Source organism: Bacillus rossius, chromosome 2 (assembly GCF_032445375.1).
Source record: "Bacillus rossius redtenbacheri isolate Brsri chromosome 2, Brsri_v3, whole genome shotgun sequence".
NCBI lineage: Eukaryota > Metazoa > Arthropoda > Insecta > Phasmatodea > Bacillidae > Bacillus > Bacillus rossius.
Genome location: NC_086331.1, coordinates 115,766,365 through 115,791,565, shown reverse-complemented (window position 1 = coordinate 115,791,565; position 25,201 = coordinate 115,766,365). Strand labels below are relative to the sequence as shown.

Genomic DNA, 25,201 nt, shown 5'->3' with positions numbered 1-25,201 from the left:
TGTCGTGTTTTATGTTTTTTAAATTTTTTGCATTTTTTGCCCATTTTTTTTTTGTTTTTCAGTATTTTGTTTATTCTTTGCATTGTGTACTTTTCAATAATGTTTTGTATTTAAGGGTTTTTGTATTTTTTGAAGAATAATGATAGGATAATATAGGAATGCACAAATAAGATTTATGACAGCAAATTATTACCAGATTCTTAAAGAGAAGGAAGATAAATAACTATGTTAATGTGAATATTTTCTGTTTTGAAACAATAATGTTAATAATGGTATAAATACCTTTAAAGTAGACAGTTACTAAATATTATGAGAAGAAATGCTTTACATTGTGAGAATTTCATTGCGCTTGGCTAATGTTTGGTTTATTTAATGTTGTGTCATGGGAAGATGTTAACTGAAATTTATTACGAGTTATGTTTTCGGAAAATGATATAATTTTTGAAAACGTTTAATATTTTAAATGAAAGTGCCACATATTGGTAATGCTAATTGTTTGTTTTGGATTGAATGACAGGGTGACAACATCCTATATTAAAGGTATGAAATGTAATACTAAAAGTTAATGAATAACAGTCGTCGAGTTTTGAAGATGCAGAAGCAGTTGTGTGTTCATGATGGCCAGTTAAGGTGAATTTTTTGTATTGCCCTAAATAAGCAGCAAATGTTTTGTTTTTGTGTAATGTGGTTTGTGAGGCAGCTGGGGGGCCAGGAGGTTAACTTTAAATATGTTTCCGGCATGGAGTCCGATGTTTTTTTATTTTGCAAGGGTGCGTCCCTTCTCCTTGGTTGCTCCCACCCCTCATCAAGGTTAATTTTATGTGCTGTTGTTGCCGAGAGGGGAAGTATGGTTTGAAACCTAAGGAAGGGCATTGGTTCATGTAATCTGTTTTTGAAGAATAGAAGCATACGACTGTATCTTAATGAAGTGTTTGTCATACCATGAATAGAATGGTCAACCTGTTTGTAGAAATTTATTTGAGGTATGTAAAGCTTAAATTTTGATGTGTAATGACAAGTACTGTGTATATTTGTGTATAGCTTTGTGTATTTTTATTTTTTAAATTTGGTAAAAGGTTAGCCGAGCTGACTAGCAGCTAAAAGGGTTGTAATTGAGCGTCCCTTACCTTTCGGCTAGCTCAGGAGCTAGGAATAAGGAAGAAAGAAGTCGGGAGGAAAAGTTGTGGTTATTGTTTATGTGTAATAGGTTAGCCGAGCTGACTAGCAGCTAAAAGGGTTGTAGTTGGGCGCCCCTTACCTTTCGGCTAGCTCGGGAGTTAGGCATGATGGAGAAAAGAGTTGGAAGGAAAGGAACTGTGTGTATTTTTTATGTCTGATGATAACAATGTTTTTGTTTGTTTTTTATATTATAGTTAATGATACTAGGAAATATAAGTGAATAATGTCAACAACAGGAAATGCAGTGTGTTGATAACAGAATTAAGTTTGGGTGTATTTTGATGTAAATATTATAAGGTTGTGTAACATTTTAATAAGAAAATTAGAACATGATAAGTGATGATGTAGTGGGTTATAAAAAAGTTTTTAAAGTTTCACATACTTAATTTAATTTTTTTTAGAATTGTATTTGTTGTGGAAAGTTTACTATGTGAATTACTGTGTCTTAGGAGTTGATGCATCTATATTAGAAATGGTAGTTCATGGGTTATCATGGTTGAGCAGTCTAGTTCTAATTTTGAAATAAGTGATATCCAGAGGTTGAAGTTAATAATAGAGGTATTGTAAGAGTCTTAAAATTTTGAAAGTTGTTTTTTTTTCTGATGGAATTTAGGAAAATTTTGTGTCACCATTTTTGAAGTGATAGTGTTGTCAAGTTTTTGTTAGTGCAGATATGAAGAATGGAGATATTGGTTGATTTGATTTGTGGGTTAAAGTGGTTGTTCCTTGAGATTTGAGGAGTTTGTCAGAAGCAGCAGAGAATAATGGTAACTGTGGATTTTAAAGGGTTTTAAAGGAGATAATTTGTTTTTAGGTTATTTGTCGTCGTCTTTGAGGTTTTGAAGTTTTTGTATTCGTCGTTAAGGTGGTCATGGAGACGCAATTCCTGGAGTTGAAGATTTGTCGTCGTCGTTGTGGTAGTTATGGAGTTTATTGCAGCTGGTGTTGAGGGTTCCACGGCTGTGAAAGTAAGTTGTTCAGAGTTTTTTTTGTTGTTATTGAAGATTCTTCGTTGACCAGGGGGTGTCTGCTTGAAGCTTATAGAGAAACCAGTTTCAAAGTTATTTGTATTTTGCACTAATGAGAGGGAGATAACCATTTGTGGAGAGTTGTTGACACTTTGTAGTAAGAGATATGTTTTAAAATTTTTGGCTTTTTAACAAGGAAATTATGTTATTGCAGTTTTTAAGTAACAGTTTTTTTTTTGAATTTCTATATAAACAAGGGTAATAACTACTGGATGCATTTATCTCTCAGAATGTTTTGTATTTATTTTGTACAAGTTAGTTTACATTTTGTAACTTTTAAATTAAATGTAGTGTTAATTTAATTGAAAAGTTGGGGGGGGGGGGGGGGTTATGTAACATTGCAGAACCCTGCCCTCCTAGCTAAATAATACTATTTTTATGCATGTAAATATTTCTTAAAAAAAAAATCTTTCTAATGATATTTTACCGTTTGTTATATATATTTTAGGGTTGATATTTTCACCTGCTATGTTTTTAAGAAGGTATTTTGTATTTTAAGAGACGTTTTTAATCATTACTATATTTTATGTAATTATTCACAAATGAGCCGCTTTACTAGATTTTTGCCTGTTTAGGCCTACTTTTTCAGGTTATTTCTAAATGATTTTAATTTTATAAAGTAATTTGTATTATAATTGCTGTTTGTAGTGTTCATTAACGTGTGGAATGATTCATGGATAGAAAGAGAGGCATGAGAGGCCTGTAAGTGTAAGTGAGAAAGAAACAGTGCTTCCCCGCCAACCGAGATAAAGATGGTAATTCCCCACTGCGTGGGAACTGAGTGATAACTGCTGTCTCACGGTGTGGGAGGGAGAACGAGAATGGGAGTCCCCGATTTTGATGTAAAATTGAAAAGAGACAGATCAAGGGAAGCCCCGAGTTATGCGTGTACAGGGTTTTTCATGTATTGTAATTTGTTCTCTGATTGGCTTGTATCTGTAAGCGTGAATGAAGCGTGCGTGTGATTGGTCAGTGAGGTCATGTGACGTCTACTCCCTGCGTGGAGGAGACAGTGGCAGGATTTCACCAGTCGTCTGCCGATCGCTGCACCAGTAGGTCGCGTTCGGTGGCTTCTCGCAGATGATGTAGAAGCATTTGAAGAGATAATTTCACGTTGGTGGTCGGAGCCAGGCCTATTCTTAAATTAACCTAATTATTTGTTATATTTCGTTCGGACATAATTAGAAATTACGGCCACCTTCGTAGGCGTTTTGGCTCGGGGCGAAATTCGTTTTCGCCGGGTGCGGTCATGTTTAAGGCTGCACTAATTTCGTGTACTTGCAGTCAAAGACTACTGAAGAATATTATTTTTCGTTAATTTTCCTCGCGCGAGCTACCAGCAGTTTTTCGACGGGCAGATGTACGTGTGAAACGAGTGAATGAAACATTGGGTTCAATTTGTCTATGCATCCTAGTATGAAAAAATAAAAACAACAAAATTACAATCGGCGTTGAACATCTGTTTATTTTGTATATAACGAACTGTTATAGTGTACCTGCACACTCACGACTGTTGCGGTGTGGTGCGCTGCTGAGACTACCAAGGCAAAATGTTTGCGAGTATAGCCATGCACACAACCTTGATACAATACGCCACGTGGAAACCGCCAAACTAAGCTGTTTCCAAGGTTATCTTCCTTCAATGCACTCGTTAACTTTTACGCATGAAAAATGTCAATGCGAAATGTCTACGAATGTAGCTGTGTGCACACACCTGTCGCTACATGCTGCGGAACAAATTATGAGCACTTGTTCCTGTGTTTCAAATCATGTCATGGTCACCAAAATGTTTGTGACAGAATACTGAAAATAATGTGATTTGTTTACTGCACTGATTTATTGCTCAATAGTAAACTCAGAACTTAGTATTTACATGTTACATCAATGCGGGCGCGGGCACGCTGCTTGCCACACTGAATATTTGGTGCTTGGCCAGTGTCCCTATCTGCCCGAAGGCACAGGAAATGCCCCTCCCTCTGCTAGCCTTGACTGCTCCCTTCAATCCCCGAGAATAGGGGGGAGGGGTGCAGCCACATTCCACAGTACGAGGGGTGAGAAGTCTAGCCATTCTACAGCTACTGTGATCCACGTGACAACACACAGTAGTAGCAGGCTTGAACAATGATGTATTTTCATACCACACAAGCAGCCCGATCACTACTAGCACCAGGACTATGGGTGGGTGACCATGTGCCCACAAGCATTACATGTTTCTTGCGAGCGGCTGTTATTGGCTTATCTATACTGTCTCTCTCTACACACACACCTCTCAATTCCATTCTCCTACAGGTCGAGTGTTCGCCAGGTGGTAGTGTGTCACCCTGATAAGGGAGAGCGAAAGAGGAGTAGATGAGAAGCTGGTCATGAGCTTGAAGCGAAGAAAAATACATTCATGGATGAAAGCACAGAGCTGACGTGTAAATAGACAGTGCCCTTTAATTTAGAGATGTGGCAATCACATATAACATATAATTCTCATGCTTCTATATGATCTTTCTTTGTAAAGTCATTTTTCAGTTATCACCAGCAATGTGTGTATATATTTTTTTAATTTTAAAACACTGATAAACACTGACCGCTGAAATTCAAAACAAGTAGACAGATGAATAATACTTAACATTCACAGAGCCCAAAAATCAACAAAGACAATAATTCATTCCTTTTTCTCTGCCTTACCATGAAAGCAATATAAAAGGTAAGTGTGCAGCCATTATAGTTGCTGAAGTACTAAAAAATTTTCCATTGTTATCTTTTTACATGCTTTATATTAGCTTCACCTGTATGTTTGTTTCTCTGTCCATCTTTAACTCTTTCGACTAAGAGTGCGTGGCTCATCACTGTAAAATGTCCCACCAATTTCATTACGTTCGTTAGCCGAGCGGTCTAAGGCGCACAACTTCTGTGACGTCAGCTTTCGGATTCAGCAATCGTGAGTTCCACTCCCGGCCACGCCGAAAAAAAAAAAAAATGTTTTTTTTCCCCGGTAAATTCTAAGATTATATCCATACATCTAACTGTAAATGATTCGGAGAGACTTTACCATTTCTTTGTGACGTTGCAACTCCAAATAGTTATCTCAGATGGTAATAGGTAGTGTCGGTAACTCATTTCCCTATGATAATTATACATAAATATAGTTTAAAAAACTAAAAAAACATGCTTTTAAAGAATATCAAACTGAAAAGTTAAAAATAAATATAGTTTAAAAAACTAAAGAAACATGCTTTTAAAGATTATCAAACTAAAAAGTTAAAAATAATTTTAAAATTTAATTTATGACAATAGTATATAAGCAATAGTATAGTAGTATTGCTTATATACTATTGTCATAAATTAAATTTTAAAATTATATTTAACTTTTTAGTTTGATAATCTTTAAAAGCATGTTTCTTTAGTTTTTTAAACTATATTTATTTTAGCAAGGGACAGTAAGTACTCATTTAACAGACAGGTTACTTGCCTGTAAAAGTTTTTACTAAGAGAAATATCAAAAGTTTTTTTTTAATTTCTTTGCCACAGTCACATACTGTATCCCAAAAAATTGCTTATTCCCAACTTTGAGAAGGAAGGTCTTGAAACCATACGAGGATCTTTGTATTAAGAACTGAACTTTCAAAGTCAAACTCTCATATATAAATCTACCTATATGTAGGAATATTATCTTTAAAATTGTGATTAAGTTATCTGTATATGAAAGTTTAAATGATTATTATTGGACTATATTAACAACTCTCTAAATTTTAAATAAAATAAACTCTAGATTGCCAGTGATAATTGGGACCGACCAACATCCGAAAAATTGAACAGCAGAATAATTAAAACACCCGAATAATTGAACACTCACATAAAAACTATGATAACCCGTTTATAGTAAGGGTCCCCCTCGAATTTGGGACATTTAGGATGCACCATATTGTTGTATTCAGTAGAATTCTATGAATAAAAGGAAGTCTTTGTGTACGGTGGCTCAGCTTACTCGAGTGTAAACAAAACGGCACTGTGTTGCCACGCGTCTGGCCACCCTCCCCCTCCCCCCTCATTTCCAGTTTGCTTTCTGCCCTACTTTATTACTAAGGGAGGGGAAGAAGCGGTAGTTGCCACACCTCTCCTTCCCCTTACAAGCACCTATCCCAGCACATTAAAACACAAAGGAGATTTGGAAGTGGAAACTCTTGGACATTATTACATTGTATTTAATTTTTTTACCCCTCAGCGGCAAGTTATTCTTTTTTTTCAGCTCCTGTCGTTTCATAAAGCTAGCATGCACTTTACAGTCAGCGAGTAACTTGTGCAGGTTGGAGGAATATATCAGTCGCAATTCAATACACCAATTCTTTGAGGCGTGCTTTTCACACATCTAACAGGGGAAAGTTTCTATAAATCAAAGATGGATGCTACAATGTATAAGTGTCTTGCAGGGTGGTGTCTGTAGTGTTTTAGTCATGTAATGTTGCAGTTAAAAGCAAGGAAAAATGAAGAGCACGTAAAAAAAGGTACCGTTGGAACACGACTGCATCATAAAAACCGTCGTGATAAACACGTGAAGAGCCTTGACATACAATGCTAGTTCACGGGAATTCACAACAGCAGAAGAGGAAAAATTAACTAACTACTGCTAAATAAATGGTCGTGCACGCTAATAAAACATGCACATTCTGACTAGTTTATTTTCAAACTGAATGCCAGTGCAGCAGCCAATCACATCACTCGCCGGGTGCCATCCGGGCAAGTGGGCGGGCGACATAGTTTAACTGCATGTGCGTGGAGCATTAAACAAACAAGACTGAGACATGAAGCAGCAGTCAGGGTATTGCCGTCTGGTTTAAAGTGTGACAAATGTGACATCTAAGGGGGTGGGAGATACGAAAGGTTAAGGATCGGACCAAACAGCTGACACAGTGACAGGGTGATTAAAAATATAGAATGGCCAAGCAAAAAGTGTACCAAAGTGATTCCACAGCTTTTTGACAGCTTCAGAAAATAGAAAACTAAAATTTAAATAAATTTAAACACGGATAACCAAAAAAATTGGATTATCAGGGCCCGGATAATTCAGAGTTTACTTTAATATTTTTAACTTAATTCTTATGTTATGACAAAATGATAAATAGTATTAATAATTAATAATAAATCCATTTGAATTAGATAATAAAGGTACTCTCATCTGTGGTATCAGCTGCCGACAGTTAGAAAAAAGAAGGCAGACATATCTTAAACATTGCACAACATAGCAGCCACTTTAGAAATAATTTAAATTGACCACTTTTTGGCTCTAAAATAGTAATGTTGCAAAGGCCCTGTAATCTCATAGCCAACTGGCAGGGCACCTTTTGCATCACCATTTTTGTTTGCAATGAAATTGTGTAAATAAAATGATTAATCTTTTCAGAGCACAAAAATAATTTTTTTACAATTAATTTTTTTTTGCCTGAGATAAAGGCAATGTAATTCAGTGCTGTTAAGAAAAACTTGACACTATAAATGTTTTTAAAGAGTTTATCGCTTCTATAAAGCTTTACTACTCTTTATAAAGGTTGAAATCAAAAGTTATTTTATATTGTAACAAAACACTATGATTACTGTGTCCCCTTCACAATATGTGACTCTCCTGAAAATTACTAATTTTCTGCAAAGTACTCATTTTATGGTAAAAAAAATGGCATGTGGGGGACAGGTAAAAATAATTTTTGTTTAGAAAAATAGTATTTATTAATAGTTTTCTTTCATAGTAAATTTAATTTTGTTTTTGAATTGTTTCGAAAATACAAGCCTCCGAATGTTCAAACAATTGTGTGTATGCCACATAGTTTTTTCATGGTCACATAATTAATTTTTTAATAACAATTCAAATAGCAGCATTAAATAAAATCACTTTAACTGAAGTAAAACTTACCTGTTGCAAATTTTATATTAAGTGTAGTACACTATCTACCAACTCCAATAAGAAATAATTTATTTCATAACATTATGTACTGGATTCTTATTACACGAAAGATTACTCAAAAAAGAAACACTCAAATAAAAATTTATAAGTTAAAAATACCCACAGTTTAGACCTTTCACTAATATTGACAAGATAACTTGTCCTTTGTTACAGGAGCATCTCATGCTAAAGACAAAATAATTTTGTTCCATGTCTGGAAAACATACGGTGCTAAAGAAGAAATAACTCTCTGCCCTCTTTTGAACACTTTCTGGTACCAACCCAAGTACTTACAGAAGCCAACGAGATTGCTGAAGTGCAGTTTTGTATTTTACCACTTATTTTATTTCTAGTTTATTTAGGCAATTTTATTCTGTCTTATCAATATGCTTTAGGATTCATTTAAGATTTAAAAAAAAAAAAAAAAAAACATTTTATTGAATTAACTCTAATGATTAATACTTTATATTGTATTATGTATATTTACATGTTTGTATTTTACGTAGCAGTTTTTTTTTTACATGAAACTAAATGGTGACACACTTCTAACATACAGAATATAGAGCTCAGAATTAAATTTAACTGTAACTCATTACTCATTTTCAACAGTTTCTTTATTCCTACAAAATTTTAATTGCTGTATCTCTCAAATTTTACAACTAACAACTATCTTAAAAAATAAATAGTAAACAAACTTTACACTTCTGGCCGGAAATACAATGATAGGTACGAGGCTTGACATAATTCTTCAACGGGCGCTTTGTCCATTACAGAATTATCATTTGCTTGTTGTTTTGAGTTGTTATAAACCATTGCAGTGCTTATCAATATGGCTAATATTTTATATCGGTATGAGTGCCTATTTTTTTATACCTCACTACAAATAAGATAAAAATTAATAGAAAAAAATACCTTACAGACATTGAAACCATCAAGATGAATCTCACTAAAAGTGACAGTGAGGAAGATAATTTTATAGTACAATTGATTTGGACGTTGAGTTGAGGAATCTTTCGACAGTAAAATAACACAGGCATCTTGATGATGCAAATGCGCAAGGGCAATAAAGGTATTAAATTGTTTGGCGATCAGGTACCAATTTTCAATATGGCTGTAGTCATTGAAATTAATTAGAGGTGTTCGAAGCTTCGAAAAAGTCAAAGTCGAATCGGAGCTTGCCGACTTCGGTTCGAAGTTAACACCAAGAATTTTTTTCGAAGGAATCATGAATAACTTGTCAATTATCTTGGGGCTTCATTCAACAATATTGTAACGATGATTGGCGTAAATATAATATCACTTTATTACAGTAAAACAGAGTTTAGAACTGTATATTTGTTACTTCATAAGCAAAAATAATTTAAATAAGATCTATGGCGACGGTCGGCAGCGACATATTATTTTAAATGCAGGTTGGCCAACGTGACATGATTTTTAAAAAAGCACATTTGCTTCGTGCTCCGATGAAATGGTAATAAGTAATAACAAATATTTGTTTCATCCTAAACACATAAAAATAATGCAGTTATTACTTAATTTACATATCAAAAAAGGATATTTGGGAATTATATTTATACATTTTAACAATATTAAGTCTTAAGATTTCTAATAGCATCGGTTGGCCATCCTGGTAGCATCATCATGTGATTGTGCACGTCCAAATAATCATCTTAATATTAAATTACGTAAACGTTACTTTCAGTTTCAGCAATAAAGAGTTTTCGGGTAGTTACAAATGATTGCATTGATGAAGTTAAAATATTTAATTATTTGTGGTCCAAAACTATTGAAGTTAAGTGAGCCATATGATCTTAACCAAAAATAAGGCTAAACGGAATGTAAATAAATAGTGGTGGATACTTTTTTTTTTATAATTTGTTTCCTTGCACAATAAAGATTCTTCCTAATCCTTTAATATATGGTTTTCGGTGTATCAACGTACGGATTTCTGCCGCAAATGTTGAAAAATGTTGAAATTGGTAAGTAAACTATTTCAACAAAATTTCTGTTTATGCAAATTCCAACATTCCAATTCGATATTTGGCTTTTAGCATTTGTTTTAACATCGAAACTACAAGGTTTTTTTTTTTTTTTAACCGTACGCACATAGTACACGAGACACGGCGTTGATAGTGTTTTTATCCGCTAGGTTAACATACATTCCGGAGCATACTGGTTTTGTTAATGTGAAAAACTAAACATAATGGACGTGATATCGGTTGCACGCAAGCGTGATCATGATGAAGACAATCCTATCCCCAGTACAAGCAAACAGTCTCCAAGTATGCCGGCGAATGTAATACAGTTCATACATTAGAGATAATTGTTCAAAAACATTTTTTTTGTCTTTAAAATAAATAAATAAATATCAATACTGTGAAAAAACTTCAATTATTCTGTAGAAAAATTACGACTTCGACTTCGAACTTCGGAAGTTTGAAGATTTAGAATTCGACTTCGACTATAATAAAATGGACTTTGAACACCCCTAAAATTAATCCAAGTTGACAAAACCACTTGAAAGCAGAAATGCCACCAATTATCAAACGCGAAAAACTGTTACTGATTTTGTGTTACGTTGAAATTAAATTCTAACATCACCAAAAATTTGGGTTTGACATAAACTGTAAAACTAGCAAACATTGTCTGCAAGTGTGATATATAAAATTCCCGGCAACAACAGATAAAGTACAATTCCAGGTCCTCCCCCCCCCCCCGACGATGAAAATTCCTGCATGGTTACTGCTTTTCCCGAAATTCAAGGCTGGTGGCCAATCTAATTTACATAGTGTCATGGTATGTGTTTTAAAATGTTTCAGGTTAATTTTTTTGAAATGCTCCGGAAGTACACCTTCTTAACTTCTAATGTGTGTACTTTGCTGATTTAATATCTTGCTTTTCTAATACTTATGTTCATTGTAAAATTCTAATTATTTTTATTCTATCCTAATTGTTTGGTTTTATAATTTATGTACCTTTTTGCCAGTTTTCATTTTGTCTTGTTTCGTATTGTCTTGTTTTGTATTGTATTGTTCTTTGTGTTTGTCTTGTGTGCATTAGTCCCTACAGGTATACGGTGCCTGCTAGTGTCAGTTGGCTATCTGCTGGTAGTTCCCAAACTGTTGGTGGGCATGTTACAAATTTTAATAAAATAAAAATAAAATATGGAATGACACCAATAAGTTACATAGGGTTGCCAACATGACAAAGTGTAAATTTAGATAAAAATATGAGGGTTTTTCTAAAAGTAAAGAACAATTGTCTCTCTAGATATTTTTATTCAAGATAATGAAACCAAATTACCTAGTCGCCTTACAAATTTAAACATTTGCCATAGCGCATCACTAGCTTTTCTATGCCTTCTGCAAACTCAGTTACTACCAAATTGTTGAACCAGTCATTAATTAACATCCTCTTTCAGTTACTTCCATAGTGGTTCCTGGCTATCCTGTTGAATTTTTTCCTCAATCCTTGATTTCAGTTTGTCAGACTGAGCTTTCTTTATCATAAATATTTGTTAGCCTGCCAATAAACTTGATGCACCACTTTCAACACGAAGCTTCATTCATCGCATTACCATAAACCTCATTTATCTGTCTGTAAATTTTGATAGGGCTGACTTTTTCCCCATTCAAAAAAACGTACCACACTACGAACCTCACACTTGGTGGGATCTTTAATTTGGCACACATTTCAAAGTCACGTTAAAAAAAGTAAACAACCACCGCAATTCAGTTTAGCGTCAGACTGGCGCAAAGGAATGGGAAGGTCCATGACAGCAATGGAGGGGGGGGGGGGGGGGGAGAGAGAGAGAGAGAGAGAGAGAGAACTGCATGGCTCATCAGATCAAAACTTCTTTACTTTTAGAATGACCCTTGTATTTTAACTGAAAAACTTTACCACAATACCTAATGCAACTTTACACAAATTTTTCAACAAGGAACAGTATCCAATCACCAAATTGCACAGTAATTTTCTATTGCAATGGTTTGCACTCATTACTAAAAATATAAACATCCCACTTTTGCGCTTTTCCACACTTTTCAAAGACTTATTTTTCAAAATTTAAAAATCATAGCATCCTTGTACCTAGCATTGTCCGGGGATGAAGTGACAGAAATGTTATGACATACAGCACATGGATATAAAGTATAGTCTGTGCACAGGACTTTGATACTGCAATTTGTAAATGTCCATAAAAGCCAGTTCAACTTATTTTGATTAATAAAAAAAAAAAATGTTGTGTCTGTTGTAATAAGTGTACATAAACCAAATATTCATTAATTTAGGACTTATTGTATGTAAAACAGTATTATATTGGGCATCTCCTTGAACTATTTAATTTTGCCTATATTTGTTCGTTTTTTTTCTTAAATTTAACTATTATAACTATGTAACACTATTTTATTTAAATTAAGTCTGTAATGCAAAATGTAACCATTTTATAATGAAAAGGTTTGGGCATTTTAAACGATTGCTAAACCATTTAAGTATGTTGTCGGACCAAAACTTATACACTGGGGATTATATTTATATACTTACCCAAACAACATACTACTACCAAAAAATTCACCACCTAATTTAATAACTAGAGACCTGCAAAATTCGCGGATTCATTGACCTCTAGGATAGACTCCACAGTCCTTTAAATACTCGCGGAAATGACACCTGTTCATTGGCTACTGACACGTGAGACGTCTCAAATAGGCTGTCCGTAATTCGGCACTTTGTCGGTTTAGTGTTTCCCATTGGCTCACAGTTCCCCGGATAAAATGTGGGCCAACCGCAGAAGCGGTACAAAGGTATAGTTGTTTTAATGCTAGCCTATCGCGAAATGAATCCGCGAATTTTGCATGTCTCTAGTAATAACTTTTTAAATGGGAAGACTCACATGTTTACATGCAATTTCACTGCCAAATTCATAGTAAAATAAATTTTCCTACCATATCAGGGTGGCCATTCTTCTGGGATAATAAAATTCCTGGTTTTTTCCAGGTTTTTTCAAGGGTGGTTTTTATCAATATTTGCATACAATTTGCATTTTTGTTTCACAAAGCACACACAATATGATGTTTTATTGGCGTTAAACAATAGACAACTTAACTATAGGCTTAAAAATTAAATAAATGAACTTGCTTAAAACAAAACCTACCACCAACAAAAAAATTTATAATCTCACGTCACCAAAATTATTTGACACCAAACGCACGTGTTTTGCCCCTCTTGCGTGGCTGGCTAATGCTGTTCTTCCCATCCATGCTACCGATATTTATTTTAACATTACACAAATTGCAAATGGCGTTTGTCCTGCACTTTGGATCTTACTCCACCCATTCACACTCTTCCGTATATTTGTCATTGTATGTGGTGACCGAACTTGTTGACATTTTGATATTCTGCGCAAATTACATTTTAGATTAAAAAATTCAAAACAACGTCCCGCACAACTAAACATTTAAAAAAAAAACTCGAGAAAAGTATCCGTGATACCGTGACGCAACAACATGAGTGCAAAGCAAAAAAATATATACATACAAAACTAGTGCTACCAACATGCCGTGCGAGAAATTACTACCACCCTACAACAACATTTTCAGCCAAAATGCTGTTGCTTTTGAATACAGAAACATAATAAGTATGGAAGTCTGAATTGTTAACGGTTTCTTACGTACTACAAAAGTTTTTAAATGCAATATGAACAAATTAACTTTCACAAAATATAGCACACGAGCATACTGTCGTGCTTCGACGAGTGAACGTGCTCATTTAACAGCCGTATGTTATTGTGATCGTTACTTCATAAAAAAAAATTCCCGGTTCTAATAAAAATTCCTGGTTGATTCCAGGTATTCCTGGTTTTTTTAAGAAATCCCGGCTATTTCCCGTATTTCCCGATTTCCCGGTTGGCTGGCCACCCTGCATATAGTGTTATACTTATAAGCACAAACACAAAGCTTAAGTGGTTTACAATACCTAAGTCTTCATTTTAAATAGTGAAACAGTACAATTTTCTGCTTAATTTGTGAATGTGTTAAAAGTTCTCTTAAATAATTATCTCTTATAAAGGGACACAAGGTTAAGAAAAAAAGCCAAAAAGATATTATACACATTGAACAAACTTTACATAACATACAAAAAAAAAGGTTTACTACAAACACTTATTTGGACAGTCCTAAATACATACCATGTATTCAGATGGTGCTATGAATTCAATTGTGGATGATCTTATTTCAGGTCTTTTTGATGGGTCACCATGTGTATTGCTAACAGGATCATACTGAAATTCTTCAGGAACTACAACAGAACATAAAACTGGTATATATACCACTTTTACCGCACATAGGTCATATAGTTATCAGATAACAGAATAAAACTATTTTTTTAATAAACCAGCCTTTTATTTTTTTTTAGCCTGCTAATATAAAACACATAAAATGATAGAGAACTGCAAAATTCTGAGAGCACACACACATTCAAAAAAAAAAAAAAAGGAAATGTGCTTCATTGAAACAAAATAAAGAAATAAAGCAACCCTGACTACCCACATAGTGTTAACAAAGAATTGCTTCAATCACATAATGTTAAAAATCACATAAATTTCTATCAAAGATAACAGTTTCAAAGGTAAAAGAGAGAATAGCAATGTCACAAATTCCCGACCTTGAAGGTTTGCAGGCATGGAGTTATTTACGTGCACACAAATATAAAGAAAGCTGCTGATGGCATAACAGATCTTGATCAACAGTAATGAAAGGGAGTATTGTGTGGGTATTGATAAGTGCACGAATATTTAATGTGCAGCTATAAACTAAAAGTAAAAAAATTTCATGACTTCCAGCTCCATTACTGCTTAATTTGAAACTTTTTCATGACTTTTGTGACCAGTCTCCAGTTTCCTTATCTATTCGTGACTTTCGTTACCTGCAGACAACCTGTAATGTTAATCTGTTATTTATATTTCACCACTAATGTCCTTTTTGTCAGATTATCAAATGAAGAAATTAAACCTTTCATTTTGTCAAACACAGCCTGTTTATTGTGATGAAGTAGTAACACATACAATTGGTTTGAAATATGTACAATAGGATTTTTTTAAAAGAAAAAGTGTTACAGAGGAACTTCTTATGGCAGTCAACCAAGAAGATCTAAAAGACAAAATGCATTTTAAAATTTATGGGAAATGCCTGTAGGTTACTTTATTAAGATAAAAGAAATTTCACAACAGTAAAACTATAATGATTGCCCCATTTTTTAATTCAGTTTTGTGAAACCAGCCCCAACTTAGTACTGTGATAAAGACAAATAATTTAAGATCTATAAAACTATTTTAATCAATAATATTGTGTAAATTAAAAAAAAAATTGTACACTACTAAGAAATTATTTTCATCTTAAGAGTCAGAAAGAAAACAGGGTAAGACAAAAACTCACGTTCATTAACTTTAAAACACAGGTTGCACTTCCAGTGCTTCTGATCCACAAAGTGAATAAAGGGGTTAATGTAGGTCCGACAGGCTTGGCAGCGTACAATCGTACTGCACTGGATCACAGGCAAGTGCTGAAAACAATTCAGAGTGTTATAACAACAGTTCACATAATACAACAAAAAATTCAAATTACAAGTTTTTAATCAAATCATACATGAATGCACAAAATGCAAAACCATAAAAAATTTTTTAAACAGTTACATGAATCTAGTTAAACTTTGTAGCTCAAGTTTATGCAGGGTGGCTACCAAACTGTAAAGAATAAATTCCCTGACTTTTCCCTGACTTTTCCAGGACAATCATTTTTATTCCCTGACCATGCCTCAATTTTTTTTAAGCGTAAAACCTTATTTTTGCATTTTAACTAACATATCAGATAACATACACAAATATATGTCAAACCAAAATCAGACAATAATAGCTTTTAGAAATTAAAATTTTTCGATAATAGTGTATGTTAAGTGATGATGAAATTGCTAATATTTAGTGAATTATATATAGGTCCTAATGAACGTACACATTCTTAAGCAATATTAGCAAACAATCTTACTTAAGAGTTTTGATTAGTTTTTCTATGTCTAATTGTAAGGTAACAAATTAGAAGAGTAATGGGTCTTTTTTCTTAATAATGTACGTAATTTTGTTGCCTGTAAATAATAACACATTTTTTGTTGAATATTTCTATAACTTAAAAAAAATTTCGATTATAGTGAATGTTAAGTGAAGATTAAAAACAGAACTATTATATATGCCATTTTACCCAATTATGTAAAAAAATTATTGTTTTATTTACTCATTTGATGTATAATAACCCAAAAAAGGATAATAATCTAGGCGTTCACAACACTGATCATTATAAAAAATAACTACTATAACATACAAAGAAGATCGCCTGCAGTAGCGGTAGCAAAGCGAACGAACTATCTGTGACCTGTCTTCTTTGAATTCGAGATGGGAGTGGACGAACTAAAAGAGCGACCTAGTTCGCCAAGGAGCTGCGAACTAAAGCTGGAAACACAATGCCCGACGGATCCGACACGACAGGCCCGACAAACTGTCGTGCAGCATCTCAGCACGACAGATTTAAAAGCTTAGGGTCACAATACCACGACAAAAATAACCCGACGATTTTCAATTTGGCCTTCGGCAAATCGTGCCAAGCTAAATACTTCAATTAAAATGCATTATAGAATGCGCTAGTTGAAGTGCAAAAAAACATTTAGTCGTCTGCGATACAAAGTAAGGTTAAGTTGATTCGTAAAACAAAGAGCTACAAGCTACAATAGTTACAAGGAAACAAGATAAAGATATGTCAGTGAGGGACAGAAAAATACTCCTGATGTTAGCTGTGCGAAGAATTAAAAAGAAAAAAAATGTTAAAAGATGGATTCTAAACTAAAGTCTTTAACAATAAACATGATTATAACTGTTTATGTTTATACAAACAGACTAAAGCCCTTTTCACAATACCGCGACGCGATGTGACGTGACGTCATACCAAACCAGTCAATCACAACTACATCGGCCGCGAGCGCGACAGTTCACTTGGCGACGAGGCTGTTTCGTCGCTTTGGCGATGTCGCTAATGACGTCAGAAATAACAGCCAATCAGAAACATGATTGTGGTAAAGAAGAAGAAGAACTGAAAACAAGAGTTAAGAAACAATGTATTGATGCATCTAAGTAATGTTACTAAACAACACGTGGATTTTGATCAATTGAAATGAGTTTTGAAGAGCATCTAATTGATGAAGTTCAGAAAAAGCCGTGTTTGTACGATGTTTCTAGTAACAAATATTGTAATCAGACGGAGAAAAATAATTCTTGGTTAGAAATATATTATGGGCTTCGCGATTCCTATCCATAATTAAATGCTTCTACCATTCAGTCAGTGTACAAATATAATAACAACAATCTGAATATTACCGCCAAAAACTTTTGTTTACAAACATGTTGTAAAATATCCCCAGCAGAGTGCAGGCTGGTTCGGTTTTTTTCGCCAGTTGCATGGCGATCGCGTCGCGCTATTATGAAGTGCACTAGCTGGCGACATATATTTACGTCACTGCCTTCGCTACATCGCGTCGCCAGATCGTGTCGCATCGCGGTATTGTGAAAAGGCCTTAAGGCAAGCTACAAATTTTTCAATTCACCCACACGTAAAACGAAATTTCACTTTTCAGCAAAAAAATTTACCAAGTAGGTAAATATTTTTGAAATTTAGTTCTGTACTGTTTACTTTCCGTTGCCATTTTCTTTTCCGTCGGACAGCCCGACACGACGAAATTAGAAATAGAATCTATTCCTTGCGGGCCGTCGGGGTGCGTATTTTGTCGGGCTGATGTCACGGCGAGCTTGTATTTCATTTGCTATTGAACTTGTCAGGCCAGTCGTGTCGGGGCCGTCGGTGCATTGTGATTCCAGCATTAAAGGAGCGCTCCCGGTCGCGAACTATTATGCGCAAGTCTAATGATTAGCTATTCTTAATATTTACCTTTCACTTTTCTTATCCTGTATTGGAATTCATTTAAAAAATTGTTTACTCCATAAAAGTAAAGGGCTAAAATTTTGAATATAACCGAATAAACACTTTAACTCATTAATCCCCTTTACTCTTAGCTTTCAGCAACGGCAATATTCTTCCCAAGCCCACACGTTCATATCTGATCCCGCGCACGTGTTTTTTTTTTCATCTTTGTCTTCTACTTCTATTCTCTCCTTTTTATCTTCAGAACAAAGCCCGACTAGTTTACTAAATAATACTGAAAACCTGTACACGCCACTAATCAAAACGTTGACACAAAGAGGACAGCAAAATAAAATAAATAGTACATCTGAAAAATAAAACGTAGAGAAACACTACACGACTGGGAACAAAAAAAACACACACGTTTTCATCCCAAAACGTTTGTGTACTTGTACCACAGTTGCCAATAATACGAGAAACAAAAATAAAACTATCTCGGTCATATCGGTGTACTATGAGCTATAAAACTAGTAAGCATAGAATAATTTGGTACACGTACCATTACTATGGTGGCAATACAATGCTTGCGCGCTATTATCAGCAACGCAAACACAGCAAAGTGTTTTTCATGGACCCGCATTTCAGTTAATAATTCGCTACATACAATTAACAAAGACTATGAATAATATTAAGCTATAAAATGCTGCAGCAGGAACTTTAGACAAGATTTAATTTTTTCCCTGAGTATTTGAAAAATTTCCTGACTTTTCCCTGCTGGCAAAATTCCCTGACTTTTCCCGGTTTTCCCAGTTGGTCGCCACCCTGTTATGAAAATCATCTGCATTGAATTACCTATAAGAAAACATTTTTATTGGGGTTCTTAAGACTAATTTAAAATTAAAATAAACTACACGAAATAAATATATCTACTATTAAGGCAGGAATTGAAAGTGAAATATGGTCTATAAAATGTAGTTCCTAATAGGCAGCCTAAAATTACAAAAAATTAATAATTGACGAAATAAGACTCAGTCAATGAATGAGACACCAATAAAGTAAATGTAACAAAAAATTCAACAAATGTGATTTTGTAACTATGATTTTTCTTTCTGATGCCAATGATGATAAATCTCATACATAGGGTGGCAATAACAGCATAAAATTAACTAGGCTGTTCATGTGACACAGGTACCAGTTATCATTGAACATGACAAGAAATGAGGCCCTAAGATGAGGCAGTAAGTGGATGCGTGTTTGAACATTGATTTACATCGCACGATTATGCACAAGAGGCTTAAGGCGATGGAACATTCAAAACTAGTGAGCTCTGGGGGTTTATTCTAAGTTATTCAAAGGAGTTCACGATTGTAAAATGATGATTATCTGACAATTTAATGTGTTTCGTATTCTAATTCCTGTGGCATCTCGATTCTCCCTGGCCACAAATAGGAACAATCGGACTCCTACTAGGTTGTCGGAACCTGACAATCTGACAATCTGCAATTCACTTTCAAACATGCTAGCTTGGAAGCATAGTGGCAAGAGATACATATAAGCTGGATATTCACAAATTCACTGTTTAGGCATTAGCATTACTTACATTATTCTTAAAGTAAATTAAAATACATTTAGGTCTATGTAATTTTTATTTAACTAAGATACCTATTATTCTACCTGCATACAATTTATTACAAGGTTTTTTCGCCATATCTGTGTAAGGTATAAATGGTGGATATTCACACACATAAAGACTTCATTTAATATTTATAACACTTACATTTTTAAAGGTTCTTTCTTTTTCTAAACCATGCTCTAAGGCTTCATTTTAATTTGAACACATAAAGTACAAAAAAGTCAAAAGGTTTTATTTTGTCAAGCAAGGTTACCGGAAATAGTAATGCTAACATATTGAGCAGCAAACTGAACTCTTTAGGCTAATGTAATAAAATGACGGCTAAATTTTTTTCTGTGTTTACTTTTATGAATGAAAATAAATACTAAATTGCCTTGAAGACAAAAATTAAATTTTTTTGAGAATCCAACCCAAAATATTTTTACACAGCATTATACCACATCATGCAGTCGCCCTAACCACTAAGCTAAACCTACTGATAGTATGTGGGGAGAACTACTGGGTTCATAATGGATAGCCGAATTAATTAGTACAGTTTTATTTATTACTAATATCTAGACTATAAATTTAATCACTGCAATCAAAAACTTATCGCTGTCATAAAATGATTTTATTGAAATAACTGACGGTATCACCCTTATCTCCCAAACATTTTTATGACGTGTTAACACATCACAAAACTGTACACAATCTTTGTCACTGAATGGCAGGGTGCATAATGTTACCAATTTATATATTCTTTATCACATATAGAGTTAAATCCCGCCGGCCTCAGAGAATCTAATCCAATCTCTCAGACTAAGGAACTTGGGGATGTAAACAAACTTGCTTAGCCATCAAAAGTCGAATAAGTAAGTACTCTTGTGAGATCAGTGCTTGATGCATCCTACATGCAAATCAAATGCACAGTTGAAGCGTCTGTGTCGCCAGTGCGACAACTCCAAGTCCTAGTGGCTGTAAGATCAGTGGCTGCACAGCAGAGTGGGGTGTAAACTCAAGCTAGGTCGGCGCTGCAGCTTTGTCTGACAGTGGCACCATTGAGGTGACCATCTTGCACAATCCCCTACTTTTCCACCAAACCGCTCCCCAGACCCTTCGTACAACATGGCCATATATTGCCATATTTCACACTCCGTTACACCCCAACTGCTACCTAGTGACAATGGTTCAAAACCATGACCTCGAAGCTCAGCCTCAAGGACTTCTATCTATGACATGAATGACTAATATAAAGCTGTCCAGTTTTGCATTTTTTTATGTGACAGTTAATCTGTAAGCACCAAAAAGGAAATAGAATAATTTTGGTGAAGACAATACACAAGGAGATTGGAATAAAATTACATTTGTTAAGTAATGGTGATAAATTTACACTGTGACATTAATTAATTACACTTCTTTGGTGTGAGAAGCTATGCAACCAAGCCCCCAACTACCTAGATCCTCCCCTGTTTCAAAATAAATTGGTACTTCATGTAACAACTGTATGCAAGAATGTCAACAAGCATTTCTACAAATAATTTTCCCACAACTCACTCAAATTTGGGTAATTACAGCAATGTGGTTTAATCTTATATAAACTACGGGCAACATAATGAATAAAATAATAACCCAAATTACACATTTCAAAACTTTGCACAATTTAAGGAAAAAAAACTGTACTTACATTTAAGTCTTTAAATGGATGAATCAGAATTCCTAGCGGAAGTCTTGATTTTTGTAGCAGAGAATTATTCTGGGGTATTTTAGTTAATGTGCATCTGAAAATGCTGTAAGAACAAACAACAAATAAAAAAAATAATTTTCACACATTTTTACAGAATTTAGCTAAAAGATAAAATTGAAACACTAACAAAAGTTTATTACATAAAATTTTTGAGGAACCCAAACTTTTATTTATTGAATGTAAATATTTTAAAAACTAGGCACTTAAGAGGCCGTGTCAGTAAATTTTTATTTCCAATATTCTGGTCTAGAAGTTCTCTCTTTTAACAGTGAGATTTAGTGGCTTATTCAACCGAAGTAACTGTAACCGCAGCGCGTGATAAAGCTACTATACCGCCAGATTACTCGACGAAAAATGTATCTGGTTCCTCGACAATCTGAGAGGATGACAATCTGACCGGCGGCTCACTAGGAAATTGCGGATGCAGGGATTCAGAACCAAGAAATCTCACATTTACAACTGTAGTATGAGTCGTATCTAAAAATTTTAATACTTTAAATGTATCGGAATACAATTAATCTTCAAACATGTGGTAATTATTCTTTATCTGGATGTAATATTCCGTGAAAAATAATGTTAGTTGACATTAAAAAGTATACGAAATTCATAGTGTAACGTTTTAAAAGGATAATAACATAAATTCTTATGCTTAGATATTGCATATGCATTACACACAATCTAAATACAATCTCACTTAAGTCAGACTACCTAATTTTTTACAATGCACCATCATACAGTTTAACAGAGGTAGGAGAACCTCTTATCGATGTTGTTTCAAAGAATCTAAATTTACAAATATTACTATTTATCTTATTATGATATGTATCTTTATGAATAAGAATTTACAAAAAATAATGAATTGATTACATTACACTTTAACATTACAAAAGACTAAAACTCTAACAAAACTTAGTTTTATATATTGCTGTAGCATATTAGAAGACGAAATAACTCACTAGACTAACATTAAGAGGGCTGTATCACAAATTTACTTTACAGAGGAGAAAATATCTTTTAAAGATATTTCATTACCTCATTGATTACATAATACTGCCGTTGATGTGATCGTAGATATAAAGTATTGAAAAATTAGATTTCATTATGTTTATGTAAATATTTAGAAAACGTTATTGCTTATAGATGCTCATTATTGAAATAATAAAGAATCTTTTACTTTTATGTACTGGACAAACAAAATACTTATAAGTTAATAAGCTTAGTTGAATAACATCTTCAATTTGTATTGAATTCAATGTACAAATTCAAAATCATGTACAATGAATGCAACTGATTGAATTCAATAAATATTTGATCTTGTGAAACGGCCATAATGGTGATGTAGATAATTATAGATACTCACATGCATTTTGAGAGTCCTTATAAAGCCTATTACAATTCTATAAGTATACATTAAAATGATTTTAAAATAGACATGTGTAATATAATTAAAACTTGTTTAAATAAGATCATAACAAAAAAAAATAAATGAAAATCCTTCAACAGTAAGTTATGTTTTATAAGATTTTAACAAAACACACATACCATAAGAGAAAATTAATCATGCCACATAATTCAACACAAAATATTCATTCCAATAGGCGCTACGTAAAAATAACTTCTATTTTTATGCTGATAACTTTGCATTGTTTTATATATATCATTATTTATAACTTTTAATATTCTCCACACATTAACTGAAATTAAGTATTTTCAGAGCCTTAGCAAATGTTGGTCTGTACCACATACAGTTCGTACGATATCTCTACGTGAAACACATACAGTTCATTATTAGTAATTTCAATTATATTTCCATGAACATAATGAAATTAGTATAGGGCCTAGGTTGTTCACTGTTGAGTACTTCTGAAGTATTTTCATTGTGAGTTAACATACATACCAAATGCCATTCTTCCAGTAAAGTTACAAAGAAGACAACAAGATAATATATGTATAATATATATAATATGTATAATATATATATAATATGTATGTAGTACCATATTTTAAACCCCTATTAAATGAATAATAACTCAATCTCTTTTCTGGACTATTAAGTAATAGTTTTTGATTACTGTTATTTGTAACTTAAATAAAATGACAACTAACAAATTAGTAAAATATATAATTACGTGCGATATAGTGTGACAGTTTTACTTGGACGGCAAACGAATATAATAAAATGTCTATGACAATGTTAACTTTACTCATTATTATGGAAAGAAACAAAATGGGCAGATAAGCATATTCTACGCTGACATTTAAAAATGCTCAATTGAAAATGAACATTTCTTCCCGATGACAAACAAAAAAGTTGTATGGTCGCGAATAATACATTCGTATGGCGTCACATCAGCGGAATATTCCCTTGGCATAAATGTGTGAAGTCTGTGACACAAAAACAAATGAACGAACAGCTTTTTTTTATCGGATGTGCAATCGGAGACCCTTGGGGTGGTTGAAGAGTGTCAGGTCGGTCGCCAGACCAGATAGTAAAAGCTCAGGGGCTTAGGATAGAAAAGGCCTATCTCCAAATTATTAAGTATAAATGTTGTCATGAAATAGTTAAAGACTTGATTACAACCAGGTTTTTAAACCCATCATGATCATGAAGACACTGATCGGAAGGTAATGTACAATACATTTCAATGGCCTTTTCAGTTTTTGCTAAATAATTATAAATATAAGCAAAATTTCACTGTATCTGGACAAATCAAAATATTGATTATATTTTTTTCATCACAGAAATAATATATATGATAACTAAATTTGAAAAAAGCGGTTATGTTAAATGTATTGTATACTTTCAGTAGGCAAAATTTCTGGCCCCTACCTCTTATAGACTTTGAGAAAAACTGCCTTTTAAAATAACATTGATATAGATAGGAGCACAAATTTGTGACACGGCCTCTTAATGGTTAAAATAAACAAAAAATTTGAGTGTGACACCGCACATGAGCTTCACTATCTTGCACATGTGCAGTCACATTCATCAGCAGTTACTATATTTCTTCTTTCTTACAGCTGGATGTCAGTAAATTTTGGTGGAAGACGTTTGCTATACCATGAGGAAATTCATTGCAAATTCCAGACTGTATTTTTCTAAATAAATAAATGTTGCTATTTGATTTCATTTATTCCGTTGCCATTAGGGAAATAAAACATATAACAATAAACAGCCACGAGCTTTGAAGTTAAGATAAACAGAACCAAAATATTTCCACTAACTAAATATCTGTCTTGATCTTTTGTATGTCTGCTCCATGAACTCAACTTTATTTTCCCAAAAATTTTCCTGGTATTCAAATAAAATCATTAACAGTTACCATACTTTTCCTGATTATGTATGTATTAGAATAACTATATCACAGTGTATACAATTATTAGTCTCGCAAACCACCTTTCTTATCTTATACAGTAGAACCCCGATTTAACGAAGTGCTATGGTTACCGAAAATGTTTACTCTAAATCGATGTTTCGTTAAATCCGATTTACAGATTTTCAATGACCCCAACACTCATAATCGCGTCCCTACGTTTCCATATCGTAGACAGGGTCGACGCCGATATCTTGTGCTGCCGTGAAATCTCAGACTTTGTCAACTTTCCATCTTAAACGTTTTTGATCTCGCTCGTACGGCCCCCGGTTCGTACGTACACCTCAGTCGTACGTACAGATTTTCAGAAACCGTGAAAAATTAGGCAAAAAAAAAATGAAAAGTGTAAGAAATACGTTAAAGTTTATTAAAATACAGTCGCAACCTG

At 33.8% G+C, this 25,201-nt stretch overlaps 1 protein-coding gene across 1 annotated transcript in view; it reads right to left on the bottom strand.

Annotated features, from left to right (window-relative positions):
• Positions 1-25,201, bottom strand: part of LOC134529658 (protein transport protein Sec24A) — a 107,659-nt gene that overhangs the window by 51,262 nt on the left and 31,196 nt on the right. The window contains exons 6-8 of the mRNA XM_063363975.1: positions 21,380-21,482; positions 15,561-15,687; positions 14,315-14,424 (exon numbers count right to left, since the gene is read on the bottom strand). Coding sequence (XP_063220045.1) covers positions 14,315-14,424; positions 15,561-15,687; positions 21,380-21,482 — 340 coding nt within the window. The remainder of the gene's footprint in view (positions 1-14,314; positions 14,425-15,560; positions 15,688-21,379; positions 21,483-25,201) is intronic.